Genomic DNA, 17879 nt, shown 5'->3' on the forward strand with positions numbered 1-17879 from the left:
GGAAATGAATTGTCTGCATAATTTCCAGTCAGATTAATAAAGATGTACTGCACTGTATGGACAGTAAACGTGTGTGTTTGCAGGCGATCCACCCGGCCATGAAGCGTGAGTTCCCCAGCTCCTCCATGGACCCGATGAAGTTCTTCGTGTCGCGCGTCAAGAGCAACCTGCACCTCATCCTCTGCATGCAGCCCTCCAGTGACCTGCTCCGTGACGCGTACAAGTCAGTCACTGGCACACACCCCCTGTCTTTTTTTTTTTTTTTTTTTTTTTTTGGTGGGGTGGATGGGAAGGCGGTTGAGGGGGCATTTTTGAATAAATGTGTATGCCAGTCGCTGACACACACCTTGCCTTTTTCTTCTTTTTTTTTTTTTCGGGAGGGGCATGGGGTGGGGTATCTTTGAATAAATGTGTATGCCAGTCACTGACACACTCCCTGGCTTAGTTTTTGTTGTTGCTTTTTTGGGGTGAGAGTGATGGTCTCTTTGAATAAATGTGTATGCCTAAATTTATTTTAATCTTTTTATTTTCAAATTGATATTTTTATTTGATTATTAGATTGTACAAAGAACAGCAACACAAAAAACAAACTATAGAAAAACATTGACAGTAGCATGTAAAAATTGAATGGATAAATATAAAAGAAAAAAAGAGGAAAATTTCAGTTTAACAGACAACACTTTTACAGTAAAAACTGGGCGGACTGCCTGTGGTGGGAAAGCAGTGACAATTAAGGGTTTTATCCTTAAGGGGTGGATAATTTCCTGATCTCCCAGGTCAACATACGTGCAGACCTGCTTGTGCCTGAATCCCCTTTATGTGTATATGCAAGTAGAAGATCAAATACACACATTAAAGATCCAGTAATCCATGTCAGCATTTGGTGGGTTATGGAAACAAGAACATTCCCAGCATGCACACCCCAGAAAATGGAGTATGGTTACAGGTAAAAGCCCACTTGTATACATACAAGTGAACGTGGGAGTTGCAGCCCATGAATGAAGAAGAAGAAGAAGAAGAACCTTAAAGAGTCAGAATGCATCCATTAGACACAGCAAGCAATTCTGGAATGACATAGGCACATGAAAAGATTACACATCCGTAAAAGCATAATAGCTATATTAGTGCTTAGTCGTTACAGTATTGTATTATAACAGTGCTCCTTCTTCTCCTACAGCAAGTACCCTGGTCTGCTGAGTGGCTGTCAGATCAACTGGCTGTGTGACTGGCCACAGGAGACACTGCTGGGAGAGGCGTCCTACTTCATCGCCAAGCACCAGCTGACCCAGGAGTTTGAGGACCTCAGGTTCAAACACTCACATACACACACATGTCCACATTATTATTGTCTACCATGTGTTTGGTTGTTTCATGTGTGTGTGTGTGTGTGTGTGTGTGTGTGTGTTCTGTGAGAGTTTGTGTGGTGGTGTGTGTGGGAGAGAATATATTTGTATGTTTTTGTGTGTGTGTGTGTACGTGTATGTGTATGTGCATGCGTGTGCCCATTTGTGCGTGTGTGTGTCTGTGTGCATGCATACTTGCGCGTGCGTGCGTGTGTTTGTGTGTGTGTGTGTGTGTGTGTTTGTTTGTGTGTGTTCTGTGAGAGTTTGTGTGATTGTGTGTGTGGTAGAGTATATATATGTATACATATATGTGTGTATGTGTATGTGCATGCGTGTGCCCATTTGTGTGTGTGTGTGTGTATGTGCATGCATGTCAGTGTGTGTGTGTGTGTGTGTGTGTGGCAGTGTGTGAATGTGTATGTATATGTGCCATGGTGTGTGTGTGTGTGTGTGTCATGGTGTGTGTGTGTGTGTGTGGTATGCATTCATGCAAATGGCCAAATTCTGAGCCCTCACCCCAACAACAAGTTCTGAACCTGAAACTCCGTGCCCCCTGACGCACCGTGTGTCACCACAGGGACAGCATCACCACCTGCCTGGCCAACATCCACAGCTTTGTGCTGCGCGACTGCAAGCAGCTGCCGTGGGCCGGGGATTTGAACCCCGAGGTGACGCTGTCCACGGTCAAGGTGCACGACAAGAAGAAGGACCAGCTGAAGGTGCAGACGGTCAAGGTGCCCAACCTGCCCTACTCCAAGACCATCCTGCAGGAGCGCGTCAAGTGAGTCACGCTGCTGGCTTGGGAGGCTTTTTTTTTGTTTGTTTTTTTTTGGTGGTGGGAGCAAAAAGAACAAGTTGGCAGAATGGTTATTTTCAGTGATCTGTATGTTTGTATGTTGTTTCACATGTGAACAACAAAGGCATCAGGCTCAGCACCAAAATCAAAACCCACAGAGCTGTTGTGCTGACCACCTTGTTGTACTGCTGTGAAACATAGACAATGTATCATCGTCACATTCAACAACTCGAGCAGATTCACCAGAGATGCCTACGAAAGATCCTCTGCATAAAGTGGCAAGATAGGATCTCCAACCTCCAGGTCCTAGAGAGGAGCGGCCTGCCCAGCGTCAAAAGCCTGCTGATCCAGTGCTAGCTACGCTGGACAGGACATGTTGTCTGCATGACAGACAGCAGGATCCTGAAGATGCTCTTGTATGGCCAGCTGAAGGAAGGCCACCGTGAGCTTGGAAGACCCTGCAAACGCTTCAAGGACGCCTTGAAGACAAACCTCAAAGCTTGTGACATAGACATCACTTCCTGGGAAACTGATGCCCTTGACCGCTCTGGCTGGAGGATGCTGTGCTCTAGTGGCATAAAGACGTTTGAAAACAAGAGAATGCAGGCCATTAAGGAGAAGCGTGAGCGAAGGAAGCAGGGCTCAACTTCTGGAGACATTTTCCCTTGCAACACCTGTGGGAAGTGCTGCGCATCCAGAATCGGCCTCTTCTCCCATATGAGGACACACACCGACAGATAAGCCTGCCTGCCTGCTCATCCGTTGGTCTGATGGGAGACTCTATCATGTTTGTACATAGCTATTTCTCTTTGGTGCCATTCAAATCAACTTTTTATTTTTCATTCATTTTATTTGATTTGTTTTTTTATATGTTGGACACATGCTGCTGCCAAAAAAAAAAAAAAAAAAAAAAAAAAATCTCTGTACCAAAGTATAGCCAATAAAGTTTGTGTATTCGTATTCTTATTTGTGTATTTGACAGTCAATTCATAGTGCAAAATTCCCTTGTGCTACAAATACAGAAAAGATGGTGTCTAAGAATAGCTGGGGATTCCCCTGTGATGTGTTAAAAAATATGGCCTATCCTACTACTGAAAAATAAAGAGCAGTTGGTTCATGGATAACAGACCCATGATCTGGTCACATTTCAGTGACATGGGTCCTCTACCTAGCTGATGCTGAAATGCGAGTTAAGCATTGAAAGGGTTAAGATGCTTGTCTGTCAGTGGAGTGATGGCCTAGAGGTAACGCGTCCGCCTAGGAAGCGAGAGAATCTGAGCGCGCTGGTTTGAATCACGGCTCAGCCGCTGATATTTCTCCCCCTCCACTAGACCTTGAGTGGTGGTCTGGATGCTAGTCATTCGGATGAGATGATAAACCGAGGTACCGTGTGCAGCATGCATTTAGCGCATGTAAAAGAACCCGTGGCAACAAAAGGGTTGTTCCTGGCAAAATTCTGTAGAAAAATCCACCTCGATAGGAAAAACAAATGATATGCATGCAGGAAAAATTACAAAAAAAGTGGGTGGCGCTGTTGTGTAGCGACATGCTCTCCCTGGGGAGAGAGCCTGAATTTCACACAGAGAAATCTGTTGTGATAAAAAGAAATACAAATACAAATACAAAATTACTGTGTCTGTGAGGGTCTGTCTCGTGGGATGTGCTGTTGTCAGTGTGGTTCACTGTTCTGAGGTGGTGTTGGTGAAGGTGAGGGTTTCAGTTCCGCTCTCACCACTTTCTCTCCCGACTTTTGACTGGAAAAGCAAACTTGAGTGTCTGAGTCATTCAGATGAGATGATAAATCAAGGTCCCAAGTGCAGCCACGTGCTTGGTGCACTGAAAGAAAAAACATGGCGACAAAAGTGTTGTCCTGTGGCAAAAGTCTGTGTAAAAAGAAATCCAGTCTGAAAGGTGCACAAACATGTATGCATTCACTCAAGGCCTGACACATGCGTTGGGTTATGCTGCTGACGGGCATCAGTCCAGCAGATTTGGTGTAGCATATATGGATTTGTCCGAACGTAGTGACACCTTTTTGAGAAATAAACAGAAACGGTTTGGTGGGATGGGTTGGGGGAGGGATATGAAATGCGTTCAGGGAGACATTTTTTGTGTTTTTTTTTACCTGGTTCTACTTCCTGTCTTTGAATCAAATAACTTTGCTTAGTGCCCTGCTAACCACAAAGGAGTCTTTTTTCACCAGCGTTAAACAAGCATCTAGAGAAAGGGATTCTACAATATACCTCACAGGCTCTTCTTCTCATTTCTCTGTCTCTTTCCACCAGGCCTTCTCATTTCTCTGTGCCTTTTCTGTCTCTGTCCACCGTGCCTTCTCATTTCTCTGTGCCTTTTCTTTCCACCGTGCCTTCTCATTTCTCTGTGCCTTCTCTTTCCACCATGCCTTCTCATTTCTCTGTGCCTTTTCTTTCTCTTTCCACCAGGCCTTCTCATTTCTCTGTGCCTTCTCTTTCCACCGTGCCTTCTCATTTCTCTGTGCCTTTTCTGTCTCTTTCCACCGTGCCTTCTCATTTCTCTGTGCCTTTTCTTTCTCTTTCCACCGTGCCTTCTCATTTCTCTGTGCCTTTTCTGTCTCTTTCCACCGTGCCTTCTCATTTCTCTGTGCCTTTTCTGTCTCTTTCCACCGTGCCTTCTCATTTCTCTGTGCCTTTTCTTTCTCTTTCCACCAGGCCTTCTCATTTCTCTGTGCCTTTTCTGTCTCTTTCCACCAGGCCTTCTCATTTCTCTGTGCCTTCTCTTTCCACCAGGCCTTCTCATTTCTCTGTGCCTTCTCTTTCCACCAGGCCTTCTCATTTCTCTGTGCCTTTTCTGTCTCTTTCCACCATGCCTTCTCATTTCTCTGTGCCTTCTCTTTCCACCGTGCCTTCTCATTTCTCTGTGCCTTTTCTGTCTCTTTCCACCAGGCCTTCTCTTTCCACTGTGCCTTCTCATTTCTATGTGCTTTCTCTTTCCACCAGGCCTTCTTATTTCTCTGTGCCTTCTCTTTCCACTGTGCCTTCTCATTTCTATGTGCCTTCTCTTTCCACCAGGCCTTCTTATTTCTCTGTGCCTTCTCTTTCCACCAGGCCTTCTCATTTCTCTGTGCCTTCTCTTTCCACCAGGCCTTCTCATTTCTCTGTGCCTTTCCTTTCTCTTTCCACCGTGCCTTCTCATTTCTCTGTGCCTTCTCTTTCCACCATGCCTTCTCATTTCTCTGTGCCTTTCCTTTCTCTTTCCACCAGGCCTTCTCATTTCTCTGTGCCTTCTCTTTCCACGACGCCTTCTCATTTCTCTGTGCCTTTTCTGTCTCTGTCCACCAGGCCTTCTCATTTCTCTGTGTCTTCTCTTTCCACCATGCCTTCTCATTTCTCTGTGCCTTTCCTTTCTCTTTCCACCAGGCCTTCTCATTTCTCTGTGCCTTCTCTTTCCACCGTGCCTTCTCATTTCTATGTGCCTTCTCTTTCCACCAGGCCTTCTTATTTCTCTGTGCCTTCTCTTTCCACCAGGCCTTCTCATTTCTCTGTGCCTTCTCTTTCCACCAGGCCTTCTCATTTCTCTGTGTCTTTCCTTTCTCATTCCACCAGGCCTTCTCATTTCTCTGTGCCTTCTCTTTCCACTGTGCCTTCTCATTTCTATGCGCCTTCTCTTTCCACCAGGCCTTCTTATTTCTCTGTGCCTTCTCTTTCCACCAGGCCTTCTCATTTCTCTGTGCCTTCTCTTTCCACCAGGCCTTCTCATTTCTCTGTGTCTTTCCTTTCTCTTTCCACCAGGCCTTCTCTCTCCAGCCAGTATGCTATGTTTTGTTTTGTTTGTTTCCTGCAATCAGACAAAGACACCGGGACAAGGGCACGTCAGCAAAGAATGAGGTGTACGTGGGGCCGACAACGTACCGTCGCTTCATGGAGTCCTTCAAGTACCTGTACACCTCCAAGGCACAGCAACGCACAGAGTCCGTGGAACAGCTCAAGTTAGTGCAACTCTGTGCTGTGCTGTGCTGTGCAGTGCTGTGCTGTGCTGTGCTGTGCTGTGTCTGTCTGTTGCAGTCTTCCTGAATGTGTTGTCGCTGTGGTTTGTTGTTCTGAGGTGTGTGTGTGTGTGTGTGTGTGTGTGTGTGTGTGTGTGTGTGTGTGTGTGTGTTAGTGTATGTGTGTGTAGTAGTAGTAGTAGTCTTCAGTTTAACGTCTTCCACTTTAAGTGATATTAGAATGTGTGTGTGTGTTCATATGAATATGTGTGTGCATACTGTATGTTAGTATGTTAGTGTATGTGTCTCAAGGCATGGGTAAGCGTGTGGAGTTACGCTACTGGTAAGGTATGTGTTTAGCAGATGTGGTGTAGTGTATATGGATTTGCCAGAACGCTGTGACGCCTCCTTGAGTAACTGAGCTGAGAACAGAACAGAACTATTCCGAGGTTGTTCTGAGGGTCTGGGTTTGAGTCCTGCTCTCACACTGTCTCTCCCAAGATTGACGGAAAAATCAAACTGAGCTAATAATCATTCAAATGGGACGATAAACTGAGGTCCTATGTCTGCAGCATGCGCTTGACACACTGAAAAAAAAGAACCCAAGGCAACAAAAATGTTGTCCTCTGGCAAAATTCTGTTGAAGAAATCCACTCTGATAGGTACACAGATATATATTGCAGGGCACTCAAGGCCTGACTAAGCGTGTTGGGTTATGCTGCTGGTCAGGCATCTGCCTAGCAGATGTGGTGTAGTGTACACATGGATTTGTCCCAACACAGTGACGCATTCTTGAGAAACTGAAAACTGAAACTTAAGTGTTCTGAGTGTGTCACAGGTGTGCACTGTGTGTCTCCAGCCTTGTGTTGTCGTTGTGGTTCATTGTTCTGACTTTGCTCTCATCTTACCCTTTGTTTGTGACTGAAATACAATTGTCAAAATATTTTGTTCAACAGAGTTAAAACAAACAAACAAAAACCATCTACAAAAGATTTAGTTCTGGACAACCAAATGCAGAGAAAATATGAAAACAAACATTTCAGGACTTTCAGTTGTTTTTTTATATATATATATATTTTTTTATAGTTTGTTGTGGATTTCTTGATTTGATCAAGTTTGTTGAATTATTGAAAAAAAAACAGTGAAAGAAAAATATTTCTTCTAACAGCATCAATGATTCAAGATGTTATGAGATTTACGTCTTGCCTCAATACTGTCTTCAGGGAGGATGAAAGGTTTTCATTTTCTTCTTTACATCTTGCCCCAATACTGTCTTCAGGGAGGATGAAAGGTTTTCATTTTCTTCTTTACCTTGTCAGCATCAGGAAACACCTTTCATGCCTTGTTTTGGTTTTTTGTTTGTGTGCCTCCACTTTCTCATGTACTTACAAGCGGGCCTTTATATGTATGGCTGTTTTTACCCTGGCATGTAGGCAGCCATCCTATATTTTCAAGGGTGCTTTCATGCCTTGAAATGAAAGCCTGGTTTGTGTGAAAACTATGACATAATGACGCCTGTTTTCAATACTGGTTTGACTGGTTAGTGTGAAAACTGCGATTTGTCAAAAACTGTGATGTGTCACTTGTTTTCAATACTGGTTTGACTGGTTAGTGTGAAAACTGCGATGTGTCACCTGTTTTCAATACTGGTTTGACTGGGTAGTGTGAAAACTGCGATTTGTCACCTGTTTTCAATACTGGTTTGACTGGTTAGTGTGAAAACTGTGATGTGTCACCTGTTTTCAATACTGGTTTGACTGGTTAGTGTGAAAACTGTGATGTGTCACCTGTTTTCAATAATGGTTTGACTGGTTAGTGTGAAAACTGCGACAGACGTCTTCCTGTTCTCAACAAGACTAAAACCGCGCTGTCCTCGCACCACAGGAAAGTTCTGGCCACCTTGGACAAGACGCGCACGGACGCCAAAGTGATGAAGAAAGCCATCAAGACCATCAACGGCAACTTTGAGGATGCCTGCAAGAACACTGCTGACCTGCTGACCAAACTGACCAACAAGGCCACGGCCCTGGAGAAGCTGAAGGCCAAGATCGGACTGAGCAAGTCGCTGGACGCATACCTCCACTTGACCGAGTTTGAGTCTGAGGAGGAGGAGGAGGATGAGCTGCTGAAGGAAGGTGGGTGAAAGGAGTGATGGAAGTTATGAAAGGTGGGTGAAAGGAGTGATGAAAGGTGGGTGAAAGGAGTGATGAAAGGTGGGTGAAAGGAGTGATGAAGTTATGAAAGGTGGGTGAAAGGAGTGATGAAGTTGTGAAAGGTGGGTCAAAGGAATGATGAAGTTGTGAAAGGTGGGTGAAAGGAGTGATGAAGTTATGAAAGGTGGTGGGTGAAAGGAGTGATGAAAGTTATGAAAGGTGGTGGGTGAAAGGAGTGGTGAAAGTTATGAAAGGTGGTGGGTGAAAGGAGTGGTGAAAGTTATGAAAGGTGGGTGAAAGGAGTGGCGAAAGTTATGAAAGGTGGGTGAAAGGAGTGGTGAAAGTTATGAAAGGTGGTGGGTGAAAGGAGTGGTGAAATTTATGAAAGATGGGTGAAAGGAGTGGTAGGAGTGGTGAAATTTATGAAAGATGGGTGACAGGAGTAATGAAAGTTGTGAAAGGTGGGTGAAAGTTATGAAAGGTGGGTGAAAGGAGTGGTGAAATTTATGAAAGGTGGTAGGTTAAAGGGATGATGAACTTCATGACATGAGTGAAAGGAATGATTTGTTATTTTGGATTCAGGAAATATTGAATGTATGCGTGAGCACACACACACACACCACTCCCTCCCACACCCTCCTCTTCATACACACACACACCCACACCCACACACCAGCAAACCCCCTACATTCCTCCACATCCCCCCCACACACACACACACCCACACACACCAGCAAACCTCCAGCTGAACACCACACTTGCTGACTGGCCACAGAGGAGTACGATGACTACGACGCGGAGTTTGACAAGATGCGGGAGGCCACCCTGAAGACACGACAGGTGCAGGCCAAGGAGGAGTACGCTGAGGCCCAGAAACGTGTGGAGGAGTGTCGACAGCAGCTGGACCATGCCCGCAGTCAGGTACAGCATTAGAACGGCCGACAGCAAAGTGAGAGCTATTTGATCAATGGTTTCTCCACTGCAATGGGAAGTTTACAGCTTAGTCTTTTGTGAAGGGCTATGACTCTCAGACTAGGATGCAACACTGCACTCACTCTCGTTGGCCTTTGGGAACCATCCCATCGCTGACTGTCCTAAAACCTTCTTGGCTGAGAGAGTGGGGATGTATCTTGGGGCAAGACGCTCTCCACTAGAATCAAATGTTCTGGCCGAGAGAGTGGGGATGTATCTTGGGGCAAGACGCTCTCCACTATAATCAGATGTTCTGGCCGAGAGAGTGGGGATGTATCTTGGGGCAAGACGCTCTCCACTAGAATCAAATGTTCTGGCCGAGAGAGTGGGGATGTATCTTGGGGCAAGACACAGTCCACTATAATCAAATGTTCTGGCCGAGAGAGTGGGGATGTATCTTGGGGCAAGACGGTCTCCACTAGAATCAAATGTTCTGGTCGAGAGAGTGGGGATGTATCTTGGGGCAAGACGCTGTCCACCATAATCAAATGTTCTGGCCGAGAGAGTGGGGATGTATCTTGGGGCAAGACGCTCTCCACTATAAGCAAATGTTCTGGTCGAGAGAGTGGGGATGTATCTTGGGGCAAGACGCTCTCCACCATAATCAAATGTTCTGGCCGAGAGAGTGGGGATGTATCTTGGGGCAAGACGCTCTCCACTATAAGCAAATGTTCTGGTCGAGAGAGTGGGGATGTATCTTGGGGCAAGACGCTCTCCACCATAATCAAATGTTCTGGCCGAGAGAGTGGGGATGTATCTTGGGGCAAGACGCTCTCCACTAGGATCAAATGTTCTGGCCGAGAGAGTGGGGATGTATCTTGGGGCAAGACGCTGTCCACTAGAATCAAATGTTCTGGCCGAGAGAGTGGGGATGTATCTTGGGGCAAGACGCTCTCCACTATAATCAGATGTTCTGGCCGAGAGAGTGGGGATGTATCTTGGGGCAAGACGCTCTCCACTATAATCAAATGTTCTGGCCGAGAGAGTCGGGGACAGCAGTTGCCTTCTCTGCTGTTCTGGTGGTCATAGGTGGACACAACTGACTTTCATACATACAAGTTGCTGGACAGATGTTTATTCAGACAGGCCTTAGCCCCCATTTGAAGGGGTGAGATACATTAGTCATCATGTACAGGTGCATATGTATCTTGTGAATGATTACGATCAACCAAATATGATTATACATGCTTTTATAATGTAATGATAATAAATATGATAATGATGATGATAACAGTCATTGTCATCATCATCAAAATAGTAAACACTAAAAAAGATTGTGATAACATGATAATAATGATGATAATAATGATAATAATAATTGGGTTTAGAATATCTGCTTTGCCCCCTCAGGTGTTGAAAGTCCAAAATGAAATGACAGTGCATCACTAATTCAACATGCCATTGAAACAGGTGTTCGTGTGAAGTCCAAAGTGGAACGACAATGCCTGAAGGTGGCAGAATGGTTAAGACGCTCATGTGCTAATCAGTGTCTGTGAGTGCCTGGGTTTGATTCCCAGTGTTGCCCTTTCTCCCAACTTTGACTGGAAAATCAAACTGAGCATCTAGTCATTTGCATGAGATGATAAACCGAGGTCCCGGGTGCAGCACGCACTTGGCACACTAAAAAGAACCCACAGCAACAAAAGTGTTGTCCAATAGCAGAATTCTGCAGAAGAAATCCACTCTGATAGATACACAGACATGTTATGCATACGCAAAAGACCTGACTACGCGTGTTTGGTTATGCAGCTGGTCAAGCATCTGCCTAGCAGATGTGGTGCAGCATATATGGGCTAGTCCAAACGCAGTGACACCTCCTACAGAAACTGAAACTGAAACTTTCAGACAGTGACTTTACGGCCAGCATTTCCCCATGTTTATGTCCAGTTTTCATGCTGTGGCTAGGCATGTATTTACCTGCAAACTGAAACTGAAACACCAGCTTTACCCCCCCACCCTCCTTCCCCCCCCCCCCACCCCCTCTATCCCCCCAGGTGTTGGTGTGGCAGTCCAAAGTGGACCAGCAGTGCCTCACTAATTCAACATGCCACTGAAACAGGTGTTGGTGTGGAAGTCCAAAGTGGACAGGCAGTGCCTCACTAATTCAACATGCCATTGAAACAGGTGTTGGTGTGGAAGTCCAAAGTGGACCGGCAGTGCATCGAGCGACTGAAGGCGTTCCAGTCGCCTCCCGTGCTGGTGGGCCAGGTGATGGAGATGGTGATGATCCTGATCGGGAAGCGGCTCCCCTCTCAGCGCATCCAGGAGGCCCGGGGCGGAGACTACACGGCCAAGGAGGACCTGTCCTCTCGCATGTCCTCCAGCTCCTCCTCCACCAAGCTCATCGTCAAGAAGAGTGAGTGCCAGTGTTTCCTTTGTCTCTGGGCTGTTATGTTCTGTGCTGTTTTTCCTCTTTTCGTCATCATGTAGATTTGCGCAAGGTGTTATCTTTAGCTCAGATTGAAACCTCTCTTTAGTGAGCACAATGTTTCTTTGTCACTATGCTGTTGTGTTCTTGTTGAAAGCCTCTCTTCCTTAAGTTTCATCACCATGTAGATTGGCAGAAGTGTTATCTTTAGTTCAGATTGAAACTTCTCCATAGTGAGCACAGTGTTTCTCTGTCTCTATGCTGTTGTGTTCTTAGAAAGTGTTTTCTTTAGAGGGAAAGTTACCTTCTGTTTCATCATCATGTAGATTTTGCAGAAGTGTTATCTTTAGTTCAGATTGAAACTTCTCCCCAGTAAGCACAGTGTTTCTTTGTCTCTATGCTGTTGTGTTCTTGTTGAAAGCCTGTCTTCCTTAAGTTTCATCATCATGTAGATCGGCAGAAAGTGTTTTCTTTAGTTCAGATTGAAACTTTCTCCATAGTGAGCACATGTTCTTTGTCTCTATGCTGTTGTGTTCTTGTTGAAAGCCTCTCTTCCTTAAGTTTCATCATCATGTAGATTGGCAGAAAGTGTTTTCTTTAGAGTGAAACTTCTTCTGTTTCATCATTGTGTAGATTTTGCAGATATTGTTATCTTTCATTCAGATTGACAGCTCCCCTTATTGAGCACAGTGTTTCTTTGTGCTGTTGTGTTCTGGTTGAATGGATCCTCTCTTTCCTCATTTCATCATCGTGTAGATTTTGCAGAAAGTCTTATCTTTCATTCAGATTGACGACTCCCCTTAGTGAGCACAGTGTTTCTTTGTGCTGTTGTGTTCTGGTTGAATGGATCCTCTCTTTCCTCTTTTCATCATCGTGTAGATTTGCAGAAAGTGTTATCTTTAGTTCAGATTGAAGACTGTCATTCATGAGCCCAGTGTTTCTTTGTCTCTGTGCTGTTGTGTTCTGGTTGGTAAACTCTTCCTCTTTTCATCGTGCAGTGTGGCAGAAAGTGCTATCTTTAGAGTGAAACCTCTCCTTTTTCATCATTTTGTGGATTTGCAGAAAGTGTTATCTTCAGTTCAGATTGAAACCTCTGTTTAGTGAGTTCAGTGTTTCTTTTTTCTCTGTGCTGTTGTGTTCTTGTTGAAAACCTCTCTTCCTTAAGTTTCATCATCGTGTAGATTGGCAGAAAGTGTTTTCTTTAGAGGGAAACCTCTCCTTTTTTTTCATCATTGTGTAGATTGGCAGAAAATGTTTTCTTTAAAAGGAAACCTCTCCTTTTTTTTCATCATCGTGTAGATTGGCAGAAAATGTTTTCTTTAGAAGGAAACCTCTCCTTTTTTTTCATCATTGTGTAGATTGGCAGAAAATGTTTTCTTTAGAGGGAAACCTCTCCTTTTTCATCATTGTGTAGATTGGCAGAAAATGTTTTCTTTAGAGGGAAACCTCTCCTTTTTCATCATCATGTAGATTGGTGGAAAGTGTTCTCTTTCGTTCAGACTGAAACCTCAGAGAGAACAGTGTTTCTTTATCTGTGTGCTGTTGTGATCTGGTTGAAAGTTCTTCCTCAGTCATCTTGCAGGTTGACAGAAAGTGTTATGTTTAGTTCAGATTGAAACCTCTCCTCATTTCATCGTATAAATCGTCGCAAAGTAAATCTTTAGTTCAGAGTGAAACCTCTGTCTCTCCCTCTTTTCGTCATTGTGTAGATAGCAGAAAAGTGTATCTTTAGATTGAAAACTGTTCTCTTTTGATCATGTAGATCAATGCAAAGTGTACTTTTATTTATTCTAGTTGCAAGGTGGGCTGGATGGTACGACTCCACTTCTTGAGAGAATGACGCTCGCACCACTTTCCCCATACAAAGTTTTATCTGTCCCGTTTTAAAAAAAAAATCTTCTGGTTCCTGTTCTGTGTCTTATTTGCTCTTGTACTTTGTTAGCAGCTTAAAAACGAATCCAGAATCTTCATTTTCTTATCTATAGAGTTTTACAAATCTTGTCAGTTATATTGTTTCTGAATATATCAAAGACCAAAAAAAAGAGAATTGTTCATGTTGAGATGGTGGCTGCTCATGTAAGCATCTGCTGCTCCATTCACTTCTGATCATGTAATATACTTATCTTCTGATCCACTGTCTTCACGATTGGTTTTGGGGTTTTTGGCCCTAGTATTGTCTGCCTGTTTGTGATTCCTCTTTGCAGCAAATGTATGTTTTCTAATTCCATCATGCTGTGACCTGCTTGATCTGTGATGAGGGGTGTTGTACATGGGTTACTGACGTAGAAAAGTGCTGTGTCCCTTTTAACAGCTCTGTGAATGTTGACATTCATGCTGCATCAAGTTGTGTTGCTTTTCTGTGGTAATTGATATCAAAGGCTTTAAAACCAAAGCTAAAACTGCACTAGCACAGTAGTCAAATTTCGTTCAAGTATTGTTCCATCACCTTTAAAAAAATTTTTTTTAAAACATTTTCTACAGAAGACAAAAGTGGACAGGCATGAAAAAAAAAGAAATTCCACAAGTCTGAAAATGAATATTCCTGAAAAAAACAACAACAAGTGATTCTTGAATAAACAGTACTGATTTTATAAGGTTTAAGTCCTTTACCTTGTTTTCTTATGTGATGTTTTCTTCAACAGCGGAGCGCCAACGTTCAGGTTTGCTGTTCTTGTTGTTTTCCTTGAATGCTGTGTGTGTGTGCCTGCATGTCTGTCTCATTGTGTGGACACTAACCACCACCCAAACTAGTGGGTTGAAACACTGGCACCATCAGTGCCATCAACGCCAGTCCATTGGTAAAATGGATTTCACATTTTCATGATGTTCAGATCTCTTTACCTGTCTCATCGTTTTTTTCCCTCTGTCTCACCCTTCCATCCCTTCCCCATTTTGCTTTCTTCTGCTCCGACAGATTGTTGTTGTTGTTGTTGTTGCTCTATAACTCTGGCTATTTCAGTGGCACCACCCCACACTACCCACCCTGAGTCCCCCATGCACACCCAGGTTTGTCTGCTGTAATCCCCGTGTCTGCAGTCTGCAGTTCAGGGCTGCCAGTGTTAGATCTCCAGGAGGTCACTCACCAGAGGAGGCCCTGCTCTCTTGCTGAGGCAACACTGGCAGTGTTTGTTTGTGCCGGTTTTGATTCAACTACACACACACAGGACATCACCAAATAAGCTCCATACTGATGACAGTGATTACTCTGCCATGGAGCCATACTGAGTGATCACCACTGCTAGTGTTGGGTCCCATACCAAGTCCCTGTAGTGACAGTCCCCATGAATCGATCAACATCAAAAAATACTTGAGCCAGAACTTCTTCACAGTAGTGTGGAAAACCCGTGTCTGGGCAAAGACCCCACATGGACTGGAGTGCTGACTGGCAAAAAAAACAAACAAAAAAAACACACACAAAGAATCCCACTGGGATGTTTGCATCTCCAGCTTTGCCAATCCAGCTGCTGAAGCAGTCCTTGGGAACAGACCAACCAGCGCACAACCAGCACATCCTCAGCCTTCAACAACACTAGTTTCCAGTGGGGGGGGATCGAGGGGCTAAAAGGCAGGAAATTCAGTTGGTTCTCCAGTGCCTGGACAACTCATCTACAGGCAGTAGGGGAGTTGGTAGAGAAGGCAGAGGAGGGAAGGGTGTTCCAGTCACAAATAGTTGAAGGGAAGAAGTTGTGGTTGTCAGCATTGGTACAGGAGAGTGGGATTGATAGTTTCCCAAGCTGCCCTCTCTGGAAGGTTGGAGATATCCACTTCCTAAGTGTGGAAGTGCTGGAGATGTCGAAACAGAGGCTACCATGGCAGTGCAGCATGAAAGGCCACAGAATTTGGGGTTTTTTTTTCTGTATTTTTGATGATGGGGGGGGGGGGGGGGGGGAGGATGCTTTGGAGGTGTTTTTTAAAATTTTTTCTATAGGTTTATATGACAAGGCTGGGTTCATATGACAAGGCGAGGTTTATATGACAAGGCGAGGTTTGTATGACAAGGCTGGGTTCGTATGACAAGGCGAGGTTTATATGACAAGGCGAGGTTTGTATGACAAGGCTGGGTTCATATGACAAGGCGAGGTTTATATGACAAGGCGAGGTTTGTATGACAAAGCTGGGTTCATATGAGAAGGCGAGGTTTATATGACAAGGCTAGGTTTGTATGGCAAGGCTGGGTTCATATGACAAGGCGAGGTTTATATGACAAGGCGAGGTTTGTATGACAAGGCTGGGTTCATATGACAAGGCGAGGTTTGTATGACAAAGCTGGGTTCATATGACAAGGCGAGGTTTATATGACAAGGCTAGGTTTATATGACAAGGCGAGGTTTATATGACAAGGCTGGGTTCATATGACAAGGCGAGGTTTATATGACAAGGCGAGGTTTGAATGACAAGACGAGGTTTATATGACAAGGCGAGGTTTATATGACAAGGCTGGGTTCATATGACAAGGCGAGGTTTATATGACAAGGCGAGGTTTGTATGGCAAGGCTGGGTTCATATGACAAGGCGAGGTTTATATGACAAGGCGAGGTTTGTATGACAAGGCTGGGTTCATATGACAAGGCGAGGTTTATATGACAAGGCGAGGTTTGTATGACAAAGCTGGGTTCATATGACAAGGCGAGGTTTATATGACAAGGCTAGGTTTGTATGGCAAGGCTGGGTTTGTATGACAAGGCGAGGTTTATATGACAAGGCGAGGTTTGTATGACAAGGCTGGGTTCATATGACAAGGCGAGGTTTATATGACAAGGCGAGGTTTGTATGACAAAGCTGGGTTCATATGACAAGGCGAGGTTTATATGACAAGGCTAGGTTTATATGACAAGGCGAGGTTTATATGACAAGGCTAGGTTTATATGACAAGGCTGGGTTCATATGACAAGGCGAGGTTTATATGACAAGGCGAGGTTTGAATGACAAGGCGAGGTTTATATGACAAGGCGAGGTTTATATGACAAGGCTGGGTTCATATGACAAGGCGAGGTTTATATGACAAGGCGAGGTTTGTATGACAAGGCTGGGTTCATATGACAAGGCGAGGTTTATATGACAAGGCGAGGTTTGTATGACAAGGCTAGGTTCATATGACAAGGCTAGGTTTACATGACAAGGCTGGGTTCATATGACAAGGCGAGGTTTATATGACAAGGCGAGGTTTGTATGACAAGGCTAGGTTCATATGACAAGGTGAGGTTTATATGACAAGGTGAGGTTTGTATGACAAGGCGAGGTTTGTATGACAAGGCTGGGTTCATATGACAAGGCGAGGTTTATATGACAAGGCGAGGTTTGTATGACAAGGCTGGGTTCATATGACAAGGCGAGGTTTATATGACAAGGCTGGGTTCATATGACAAGGCGAGGTTTATATGACAAGGCGAGGTTTGTATGACAAGGCTGGGTTCATATGACAAGGCGAGGTTTGTATGACAAGGCTGGGTTCATATGACAAGGCGAGGTTTATATGACAAGGCTAGGTTCATATGACAATGCTGATCTTTGTGCTTCTTTCCTGATATCACAGACATCAGGAAGAGATACAGACACCAGCAGTACCAGTCAGGAACTTGAGTAACATTTTCACAGATGTGTCTTTGAAGTGAATAGCTTTCGACCGAGGGGTCCCAGTTTTCCGCTTTGAGCCCACTAAGGATTCTGCCATGGGCTGGAAAAAAAATCAAATAAATCTCCCAGTTATATGTTTCTGGGATTTGAACCTGCATCCTCACTATGATCAGTCTGCAACATTAACCACTTTGCCTGAGTGAGTGCAGCAATACTTTTTTTTTGTGTGTATGTGTTGACAGATACTTTTTAACTGAGCTTTAATGCTGTAATGTCATTTTGATGGGTTTTTTTGGTTTAAAATTTTTTTTTTTTCGTTTGCATTTTTGATGCCTTGTTCACTATTGGTGTGATTCCGCTGTTTTGTTCAAGCTTGTGGACATGCACTGCAATAACATCTACAAGTGTGTGTGTGTGTGTGTGTGTGTGTGTGCATGGTTTCTAAGCTTGCTTGAAAGGTGTGTTCATTTGCCATGGACCTGCAAGTGGTGTGTCATTTTGAATGGTGTTGCTGTGAGTTATGTTTTGAGAGGTGTGCCAGATTTAACTGCTTTTGTTAATTTCAGTTTCATTTTCAAGGAGGTGTCAGAGCATGTGGACAGATCCATACAGGCTGCACCACTTCTGCTGTATTGAAGACAAAACAAAACAAACAAACAAACAAAAACAAAAATTTCTTTTAGCCACAGGTGCATGACCTTCACATAATCCC

General features: G+C 44.3%; 1 protein-coding gene across 1 annotated transcript in view; it reads left to right on the forward strand.

Moving 5' to 3' along the window:
* LOC143298129 (uncharacterized) overlaps positions 1–17879 on the forward strand; it is a 212710-nt gene that overhangs the window by 126134 nt on the left and 68697 nt on the right. Inside the window, exons 68-75 of the mRNA XM_076610849.1 lie at positions 84–223; positions 1178–1306; positions 1921–2124; positions 5963–6103; positions 7985–8235; positions 9029–9174; positions 11350–11581; positions 14236–14253. Coding sequence (XP_076466964.1) covers positions 84–223; positions 1178–1306; positions 1921–2124; positions 5963–6103; positions 7985–8235; positions 9029–9174; positions 11350–11581; positions 14236–14253 — 1261 coding nt within the window. The remainder of the gene's footprint in view (positions 1–83; positions 224–1177; positions 1307–1920; positions 2125–5962; positions 6104–7984; positions 8236–9028; positions 9175–11349; positions 11582–14235; positions 14254–17879) is intronic.

Source organism: Babylonia areolata, chromosome 23, assembly GCF_041734735.1.
Source record: "Babylonia areolata isolate BAREFJ2019XMU chromosome 23, ASM4173473v1, whole genome shotgun sequence".
NCBI classification, from domain to species: domain Eukaryota; kingdom Metazoa; phylum Mollusca; class Gastropoda; order Neogastropoda; family Buccinidae; genus Babylonia; species Babylonia areolata.